The sequence below is a fragment of the Eurypyga helias genome, unplaced genomic scaffold (assembly GCF_000690775.1).
Source record: "Eurypyga helias isolate BGI_N326 unplaced genomic scaffold, ASM69077v1 scaffold38907, whole genome shotgun sequence".
In the NCBI taxonomy this organism is placed as follows: domain Eukaryota; kingdom Metazoa; phylum Chordata; class Aves; order Eurypygiformes; family Eurypygidae; genus Eurypyga; species Eurypyga helias.
In genome coordinates, this window is record NW_010264329.1 from 1 (window position 1) to 10,478 (window position 10,478).

General features: G+C 42.9%; 1 protein-coding gene across 1 annotated transcript; it reads left to right on the top strand.

Moving 5' to 3' along the window:
- Positions 1-219: 219 nt before the first annotated feature.
- On the top strand, positions 220-10,321 carry LOC104502705 (integrator complex subunit 2; the record flags this gene model as incomplete). Its single annotated transcript, XM_010156358.1, has 14 exons — positions 220-358; positions 1,948-2,050; positions 2,293-2,406; positions 3,058-3,188; positions 3,274-3,447; positions 4,274-4,500; positions 5,313-5,438; positions 6,018-6,089; positions 6,185-6,299; positions 6,844-6,912; positions 7,384-7,518; positions 8,244-8,420; positions 9,143-9,251; positions 10,217-10,321. Coding segments are annotated over 14 exons (1,796 nt in total), but the record flags the coding sequence as incomplete, so codon positions are not given.
- Between the last annotated feature and the right edge of the window lie 157 nt (positions 10,322-10,478).

Sequence of the window (10,478 nt, forward strand, 5' to 3'; positions counted from 1 at the left end):
GTGCACTTTTCGACTGTTGCCGGTGCCTCTGGGGAACAGAGGCCCTTGGGATTTTGGGGCTGCTACGTTAGATTCCGTGATTCCCCACAGGCACAACAGTCTCTCCCGGTCGCTGCCGTGGTAGAAGAAATCCCTCCAGAACTACCGGCTCCCTTTAACTGGTAGGATTTCGGTGTTTGCAGAAACGTTTGACGGTTGCTGTTTTTAATCGTCTGTCAGGCACAAGCTAGGAGGGGGCAGCGGGGAAAGCATCTTGGTGTCGCAGCTTCAGCACGGGCTGACGCTGGAATTTGAACACAGCGATTCACCTCGGCGGCTTCGTCTTGTGCTTAGCGAACTGCTGGCGATTATGAATAAGGTAAACATCTCCGCGCCCGGACACCTGTGATTTCTGTGTCGGTGAAAATGCACTCCGGCTGGGTTGGCACGCGGTCTGGTCCTGCCTGTGGGGCTGCTCTTCTGTCCCGAGTTCTTACCTGCTTCACCCTGACTTGAAGTCTCTGACTGAGCGGTGGCTTGTGATTAGGCTCCTCGTGAGCCCAGATTCCCAGAGGAAGCCTTTCCTCCTCCGAGCAGATGAGGGTACTCTTTTCTGATACGATACAATGTATTCTGTAATATGCTCTACTCAAATATAGTGGATTTTGTGATGCATCAGTTCAGAAATCGTATTTGAAAACGAAATTAGGGCTTTTGTCCATCCAGTTCATTACTCCTGCTGCAGTGTGATCTTGGGCACCGTATTTCTCTTACCCTTCTTCCTCGCACCCCCAACATTTTATGCTCGTTCTGTGAACTTAGCGCGGTTTTAGAATGTCGGTGAGCTACTTCTCTTCCTTCTGGAAAGAAGGAACGCTACAGCTCTATTGAAGTGTTCCACTAGCAAGTACTCCTTATGCTGACCGCTTTTCTTGCCTGTTCTGTGTTTATAGCGGTACGTTTTTGACAGTTTTTCATGTATTTAACCTGCTAGTTTTAAAGCCATAAAAGACCGATTAGACAAACGGTGTCATAAAACCTCTTCAGTGACGATGACTTGTGTTGCAAGGGATCTAATAACGGACTTCACGCCATGATCAATATGATTGATGTGAGCCAATTTGTTGCAGAATTACATGCCTTTTTATACACTTGTTAAATGCTTAGCGCATATGTCATCGATTATGATTGGTTCCTAGCTGATATTATTTGTTAAAACATGTAGCCTCTTTGCTAAAGGCAAGCTTTGTCCATGTAGCCTCTTTGCTGTAAGCAAGCTTTGTTCATGTAGCATCTTGCAGTTTCTGCTTGGTCAGGTGCAGCGGTTTTGTGAGCTTGGGAGTGTTCACAGTTCTTCATTCCCGAGACCTTCAGATCTTCTCGCTGTAATGTTGTTTCTTCTCTTTTATGCATTGTTCATTTTCTTCTATGCCCTGTAGTGTCCTGTTTGCTCTAGGCCGAAGCCAGGGTTGCTCAGGCTCAGAGATTCTACATGACCATAGTCCTGCAGAAAATCCTCAACAATTCCCCCTTTTTGTTTTTGAGCAACCCAGGCTGTGTTGATTGTTGTTGTTATCATCCTTTGAACCATTTGCATTCGAAATTAGGGCTTTTGTCCATCCAGTTCATTACTCCTGCTGCAGTGTGATCTTGGGCACCGTATTTCTCTTACCCTTCTTCCTCGCACCCCCAACATTTTATGCTCGTTCTGTGAACTTAGCGCGGTTTTAGAATGTCGGTGAGCTACTTCTCTTCCTTCTGGAAAGAAGGAACGCTACAGCTCTATTGAAGTGTTCCACTAGCAAGTACTCCTTATGCTGACCGCTTTTCTTGCCTGTTCTGTGTTTATAGCGGTACGTTTTTGACAGTTTTTCATGTATTTAACCTGCTAGTTTTAAAGCCATAAAAGACCGATTAGACAAACGGTGTCATAAAACCTCTTCAGTGACGATGACTCGTGTCTTGTAGGTGTCAGAATCCAATGGTGAGTTTTTTCTCAAATCTTCCGAGCTCTTCGAGAGTCCTGTTTATCTGGAGGAGGCAGCAGACGTTCTCTGCATTTTGCAAGCAGGTGTAGTATTCTGTATTTACAGTGTTTTCTAACTGATTACAGATGTTAAAAAAAAACCTTTTGGAGCCGTTGTGTCTGATTTAAGGTTAATCTTGGCTGTCTGGCTCTTCGAAAGAGAAATAGATCACAGATCCATTTTCCATTTATCGATCCGAGCGTGTTATTGCACTGCATATTAAAAGCAAGGTTTTACTTGTTTCACAGTGAAACACTGTGACTTTTCAAACTGTCGTTTTATCCAGAGCTGCCATCGCTGTTGCCAATAGTTGATGTGGCTGAAGCTCTGTTGCACATCAAAAATGGAGCCTGGTTCCTCTGCCTGCTGGTGGCCAATGTTCCCGATAGCTTTAATGAGGGTGAGTTACAGTTTTTGCTTGCCCAGCTTACTTTTTCTAGAGGTTTGAAATGGTTTCTAGCAACAAAGTTAATTCTAGGCTAAACCACTCATCACAGATATTTTAGCAGGAGAGGGTTTGGCTTATGAAACACCATTTGAGTGCATTTATACCGGGAGATGCTGATAGGCTCCCATTCTCATCATGTTGATTCCCCTTTTCTGCAGCCTACATGTGGACTCATTGTGTGCCCGTTGCAGCTTTTAGGTCACTGTTTTGAAGGCTGATTCGGGCAGCGATTGACTGGGACTACGAGCCTGGTCTGTCCTTGGCAACAGTTCTTTGCCCTCAGACTGAGCCATATTACAAGGCGGAAAATTTGCATTGACGCTGCCCGGTTAGCATCCCTTACCTCGCAGTGAGATTCCAGTCTCCAGGCTGCCAGATGCACAGGTTACGTTGTGCAGAGTACAACTAGTAATTAGATGGTGCATAAATCTGTAACGACCCTGTAATTTCTCTGGGGAGACAGACCATTTCCTTGTTCTGCTCATACAGTGTAGGCCGTGGGTTCTTGCCCGTATGAGATTTACGTGGCCCAGCTACTAAATCAGTGAAGAAAACAGCTTGGCCTGGTGTGTTTGTTTACTTACACCCCCTTTGGGGATTTAGTCTGCAGAGGTTTGATTAAGAATGGTGAGCGGCAGGATGAGGAAAGCGTTGGAGGCCGTCGCAGAACAGAAGCACTTCGCCATCTGTGTAAAATGAACCCTTCCCAGGCCCTGAGGGTCCGAGGCATGGTGGTGAGTCTGTCGTAAGCACATAGCTCTGCCTCTTACTGGAGGCTTAAAAGCCAAGAAGGTGGTTGAACCTGGGCATTTTATCTAGGTGGAGGAGTGTCATCTACCAGGTCTTGGTGTGGCTTTGACCTTGGATCACACCAAGAATGAAGCTTCAGATGATGGAGTCAGCGACCTGGTGTGTTTTGTGAGTGGTTTGCTGCTTGGAACAAACGCAAAGGTTCGAACTTGGTTTGGAACTTTTATCCGAAATGGCCAACAGGTATGAAAATTTTTAAATACTCTGCTTTTTCAAAAATATTCTTGGAGCTTTCTGTAACTCTTCTGTAACTCAACACAAATCCTGTTGCACGTCCTGGAACCACCTTTACAATGCAGCGTCTTCTTGTGGCACCACCAGGTCTATAAATAGTGTCCCTGAAGGCAGCTATTGGGTTGTTCCTCTGAGAGACTTTTAAGTAGGTGATTTCATAGGCATGGAAACCAGGGAACTGTAAGTTTGTGATGTTTACCTGACAAACGTGTTCATCCTCACATTCAGAGGAAGCTATGGGGGGACTTTTTACAAGGGCCTATAGTGACAGGACACGGGGTAACGGGTTTAAATTGAAAGTGGGGAGGTTTAGATTAGATATCAGGAAGGAGTTCTTCATGGAGAGGGTGGGGAGGCACTGGGACAGGTTGCCCAGAGAAGCTGTGGATGCCCCATCCCTGGAAGTGTCCAAGGCCAGGCTGGATGAGGCTTGGAGCAACCTGGTCTAGTGGAAGGTGTCCCTGCCCATGGCAGGGGGGTTGGAACTAGATCTTTAAGGTCCCTTCCAACCCAAACCGTTCTGTGATTCTGTGATCCTCAGTGTGCCCAACAGGTAGCTGTCTCTTGCTTAGTTGAGTGAGTTGAAGGTTGTGTTTCGATGTAATCAGCTGTTGTGATACGATTGTATGTTGCCTATTGCCCTAGTCCTCATAATTTAGAAAAAAAATCCCCCCTTCCTTTCTTCCTCGACTTCATTATTATGGAAGTTATGTAATACGTTGTTTGGTGGGATGGATTTTACATTGTTGTTCTCATCTTTTAACCTCTTACACAGAGAAAAAGAGATAATATCAGCTCTGTGCTTTGGCAAATGAGGAGGCAGCTGCTCCTGGAGCTCATGGGAATCCTTCCCACAGTTCGCAGCACACACATCGTGGAGGAAGCAGATGTTGATATGGAGCCAAATGTGTCTGTGTATTCAGGACTGAAGGAAGAGCACGTTGTGAAAGCCAGCGCGTTGTTACGTCTCTACTGTGCTTTGATGGGAATTGCTGGGCTGAAGTAATGGCTGGTTTAATGCTCTGCGGCTTTTCTTCCCCGCCTGTCCGTTTAAACAGGGGTGGAGGCTTTGGGACCTTTTCAGATGAGCTGTGCCTTAATGCCTTAATTGTGTCCTGGAAAGAGTCTTGGCGGGACTCGCCGATTTTAGGACTAGGGGAGGCCCTTCTCGCGTGCTGGGGTCTGGAGTAGCCAGCTGATGGAAGTTTCTGTAGCTTTATGGCACAGGGAGCAAATATTACGTAGTGCTAGGGTGTGCGGCGACAGGTCTGGTTTGTGCTTTCCGGTACTGTTCTCAGCAGAAAGTTGTTTTCATTCTGATGGTAAAGATCCATTTGTCAACTCTGCTGGTTTTTTAATCCAAAATAACATAAGAAACGTGGTGTGCTCTTCAGTGCTGCAAAATCAGTGCTGGTTTGTCAGAAGCAGCCTAGGCCTCCGTGGTTGGAGCAGGGTAGAAGAAAAGCAGCTGAAAACTCTAGCGACAGACACTACGTGAATTTGGAATTTCTTTTCCTTTGCTTTTACTTCCTGGAGAACGCTAATGTAGCAGCTTCATGCATGGTTAGTTTTAATTCAGGGATTTTGTACGACTAGGCAAGATTATATCCTGGGGAAGTTTCCTCACTGTTGTTATCTCTTAACAGAGATAAGTTCAAAGAGAATTGCCAGTTGATCTTGTTACTCATTTATTGATGGCAACTTGATAAACAGATTAAGTAACAGAGAAAATTTAGTCTTTAATGGTTGCAATGAGATTGGAAATCACTTCTAAATTAGCAGCGTGGGGTTTGTTCTTTTTCTGCCCTACTCAGGCCAACTGATGAAGAAGCTGAGCAGCTACTGCAGCTGATGACCAGCCGGCCTCCTGCGACTCCAGCCGGTGTTCGCTTTGTGTCTCTTTCCTTCTGTATGCTGCTGGCCTTCTCCACTCTTGTCAGGTACCTCTCAGTAAGGAAGAGCTTTGTGAAGACGTTACTGTTCCAGCACCGTTACGGCAGTGGCCTCCCCAGAGCTGCACGGTTTTTCTCTCCTCATTCCATGTACAGCTCTCCATATGTTGGTTGAAGGGATTTGTCTCACGCTCTGGTGCGTGGATTGATATTCCACTCTGCTCTCCTGGTTTATAGCCAATCTTCTGAGAGGGGAGCATCGGCATTAGCTTAGTTTGGAATGGGTTTTGAAGGCTGAGGTAGGCCTTACTAGTTCACTTCTTCACTGAACAAGTTTACGGCTAAATCCCTTTGGAGAGGGTCCCTAAGGAGGAGTGATACAGGTATTTAATGGATGCAGCCTTCTGCTCGGTGCATTCAAGACAAGACTTGCCTGACACTCAGGCTGAGGTTTGTGCTAAGTGTCAGTGCTTATCAGCTGTTTGATGTCAAAGTGAAAGTGACAAAAGGTCTCCTGGAGTAAGATGACTCAAATGTTGGCTTTTCTGCTAGTAATTGCTAATAACACTGGTAAAACTAGATCCTGATTTCTGGCAGAAGGATTTTTTATGGATTTTCTTTGTGCAGCACCCCAGAACAGGAGCAACTCATGGTAATGTGGCTCAGTTGGATGATAAAGGAAGAAGCTTACTTTGAAAGGTGAGAGCAGGCTTCTTTTGTTTTTAAGGATCCTGGTAATCTTGCATTTACTTACTTCCCGTTGGAAATTAACTCTTGCTCTTTGTTATCATTAGCATTTCTGGCGTGTCTGCTTCTTTTGGAGAGATGCTTCTCCTGGTAGCCATGTATTTCCATAGTAACCAGCTCAGTGCTATCATTGATTTGGTCTGCTCCACCTTGGGAATGAAGGTAAATCCTGAACTGTTTCTAGCACATATATTTCTCTGTTAAAATTAACTTTTTACTGTGTGTTTATATTCTTGTATTCAGTTTTGATATAAAGAACTTTGTTCTTCCTAATATACTTACTCAACTTTTTTACAACACTGATTGAAGTAGTTGCTAAACTGAGCTAAACTACTCTAAACTGAGTAGTTTCCAAACATTTTATTTTAAATAGCCTAAAGAAATATCTCTATATGTACTAATTAATATATGAAAATTACCAGGGAAGGCTTGCCTTCAATTTGTTATCGTGAAACAGTGTCTCATCAAGTGTAAAAGCTAGGTGAAAGCTAGGTGGGTAGTTTTTGGGCGAAGGAAGGTGTGAAGTCATCAACTTGTGACGTTTGCAGATAATTTTTGTTTACATCCGAAGCACAGATGTGAACGTTTTCCTGGGATCCCAGTGAATACAAGTTTAAAAAGTTTACATGTTTATAAAATAAATTTGTGGTACTTCCAGTAAGAAAGCTAGAACTTAAAATGGCAAGAACTTTGGTCTTTGTTTCAGATTGTTATTAAGCCCAGCTCACTCAGCAGAATGAAGACAATCTTCACACAGGAGATTTTCACTGAACAGGTATTTTAAGCCCAGGTTGTGGTTTTGTGTGGTTTTTTTGGTGTTTTGGGTTTTTTTTTCCCCTTTTCTTTTTTCTTTTTTCCCTTTCTTTGTTCTGCAATGGCTTCAGTTTGATCTACAGGAGGAATCCAAGACCTGCTGGTACTGAAGAACCTTGGCTCGCTCTTTCTGCACTCTGATTTTGCTTTTTGAACACTTGGCTTTTTTAAATAATGGGGAAGCAAAGGAGAAAAAATTATCCACTATGACATTATTTTTTACAGTAGCAGGAAATAATTCACAAATGCAGTACTTGTGCTACGGTTTTACACATACTGTATTAAACTACATAAAAATGTTCTTTACCTTCTAAACAACCAAAAATAAGTAAAGAAAAAAATGTAGCTATGCAACTTTGTCACCGTGTGCTTATGCATTGTGATAAGGTGAATATTGGTGGTACTTCTCTTGTTAATTAGAACTTTCCTTTAGGTTGTTACAGCCCATGCAGTTCGCGTGCCTGTTACAGGCAATCTCAGTGCCAACATTACTGGGTTTTTACCTATTCACTGCATTTACCAGCTTTTAAAAAGTCGATCATTCACCAAGCACAAAGTATCCATTAAGGTATGACCTTCATTTTATTTCTGTTCATAATTTTGAATGTTGACTAGGTTTTGCAGGCTGGATTTTGGTTGAATTACAGCAACAAAATGCTTGAAGAATCTTATAGCCCATTACCATGTAATTTAAGAAGGAACTGTGTAATAAATTGAAAATGGGGAGGTTTAGATCAGACATCAGGAAGAAGTTCTTCCCGCAGAGGGTGGGGAGGCACTGGGACAGGTTGCCCAGAGAAGCTGCGGATGCCCCATCCCTGGAAGTGTCCAAGGCCAGGTTGGATGAGGCTTGGAGCAACCTGGTCTAGTGCAAGGTGTCCCTGCCCATGGCAGAGGGTTGGAACTAGATGGGCTTTAAGGTCCCTTCCAGCCCAAACCAGTCTGTGGTTCTATGATTAGACTAGGGTGCCCAGTTTTAGCTCTAATCCAGAGACCACAACCTAGAGAACTTAAAAATAATAGAGTTATCTCTCTCCCCAGACTGTACTTAATAAAAGCATAGTCAGAATGATATTTCCAGCCAGGACAAGTTTTATTGGTGGTTTTGTACAGATCAGGGTTCAGGGGACAGTTTCTGACCAGGCCCAGGCCAGAACTGGTATTACACTTTCCAAAGTTAAAGCCTCATTCAGTTACATTTTTTGTAACTAGTTAAAAGGGAATGTACTTGCAGTCAAAAAAAATTGCCCTCCAGCTTTGAAACTGAGCGTGTAATGGCATGGTTTTTTCTAGGACTGGATCTATCGGCAGCTCTGTGAAACCACTACTCCACTCCATCCTCAGTTGCTTCCTCTCATTGACGTCTACATTAACTCTGTTCTTACTCCTGCCTCTAAATCCAACCCGGAGGCCACGAACCAGCCTGTCACAGAACAGGAGATACTGAATGTTTTTCAAGGACTCTCTGGGGTAAATGATTTGCTTCTTTCCTGCACCTCAGCGTGAACATGTGGTTCACTTTTTGTATGCACGTGTGACACAGATTCTGTGAGCTGCCTCACTTTTTGTCTTTACTGCCTGTATAGTAAACTACCCCTTGCTACCGTGATTGTCACGTGTCTTGAAGTGAATATTAGAGCTACTCAGATTCTTAGGAGGATTGGGTTTTGTCCCTGTGTTGCCCTTTTCCTTGGGAACTCACCAACTCGTGCTGTTAAAAAGGCAGAGGAGCACTTCATGACTGAAAAGTGAAGGTGTTTATGTAGGATTTGCGTAAGTTTTGTACCCACTTGATCTGTTATTGTTTAAGTGATACTATTTAACAGATGCTGTTTAAGTGATACTGTTTAACTGAAGCACTCAGCTGTTTCCCAGCGCATTTTCATTTTGACAGAGTATGATAATGGTCACTTGGATATATGTAGAATGAGTGGCAATCACTGACTTGCATTGGAGTCTTGGGATTACTCCTTATTAGTGTCCCAAAATATCAGAGACACATTATATATTTGAAGCTTATTTAAAAAAAATAAAAATAAAGAAAAATTCCCTGCAACTTTCAGCTTGGACCTCACATGGCTTGATATTTTTATTCAAGGCCTTACCTTTCTTCATATTTTCAAGTAAAACCAAAGTCTTGTTCTCAAGAATCAGGAATGCAACATGACCTTTGTCTGTGGTTTTATGTACAGGGAGAAAATACTCGTCTTGCTCAACGATACAGCATCACAACGCAATTGCTCGTCCTCTACTACGTCCTGTCGTACGAAGAAGCACTTCTGGCAAACACAAAGATACTAGGTATGCGTGAGTGCAGCAGCGTAAAACAGTATAACTGAAAATTAGATGTAAAGAGAAGAATTCTTACAATAACCAAAATTCACCTTGCTGTCAGATTCAAGCATAGCATAACAAGTTTAGATTCTTGTAATACTTACAGCATTGCTGCAGAAATTTAGTAGATCAGTTTCTTCTAAAACTCTGTAGTTGAGTAATATGTTTTCCAGATTAAAAAACGTCCAGGCTGGCCAAAAAGTTACCAGAAATGTTTATGGATATGTACAGCAATGAGTAACAAAGACTTCTTAATTACTTCAGATCTTCACTTATTCATGTGTCATCAAACTTGCTCACACATTTCTTTGGGTTGGCAATTTTATAGTTGACAGTTCTGGATGATCCCTTTTTACTTTGAAACTGAGACTTTAAATTAATTCTAAAAGCATGTTGTGTAGTTAATTTCAGTATATCTGGTGGGTGTATTTACCTGCCCTTTTTAGAGTGCAAAACTTCCAGCATTCATCAGCACTACTTTCTTCATGCTCATAAAGACAGACTGACATACTGTAAAATCAATTACAGTTCTTCCTGCCTGTATAGCTTGCACTTCACTGTAGGTGTTGTGTGTGCCAGCAGTTTGAATTCCATGTGCCAGATGATAACCAAGTAAAAAACCTTGAATAAAGAAGGTGCAGATTTGAGCTGTGATCTCACAATCAGTTGGACTTGGTCAAAGATAGTCTGGAGATCTTGTGTACAAATCTAAATGCCAGGAAAATCTTTAAGTGAAATGTTCGCAAAGGAGGTTTCCTGAAGGGCTTAATTTCATACTTTAACAGGAATGAGGTGTGTTATTTGGCATTTTCTCTGTTTTACCTGGATAATGGAGAAAAAAGTGCTTTACCTTTTCTTTGTTGATGCAGTTGGGGAAATAGTTTTTCCAACTGTAACCGTTATGCGTGGTTTCTTGTCCTGTTCCCTTACAGCTGCTATGCAGAAAAAACCCAAGTCTTACTCGTCGGCATTAATGGACCAGATTCCAATCAAGTACCTCATCCGGCAGGCACAAGGACTCCAGCAGGAACTGGGAGGTATAGCTGTGTGAAAGTCTGATGTGCACGAAGAAGGAAGGCCAAGTGCGTTTCCAGCTCTGGTTCATCGTCTGCCTTCCTTTCTTTCTGTTAAGATCTGTCAGTAGTAACCAGTGAGATTACAGATATGTTTGAGGAGTCATAGTCAAAGTCACAG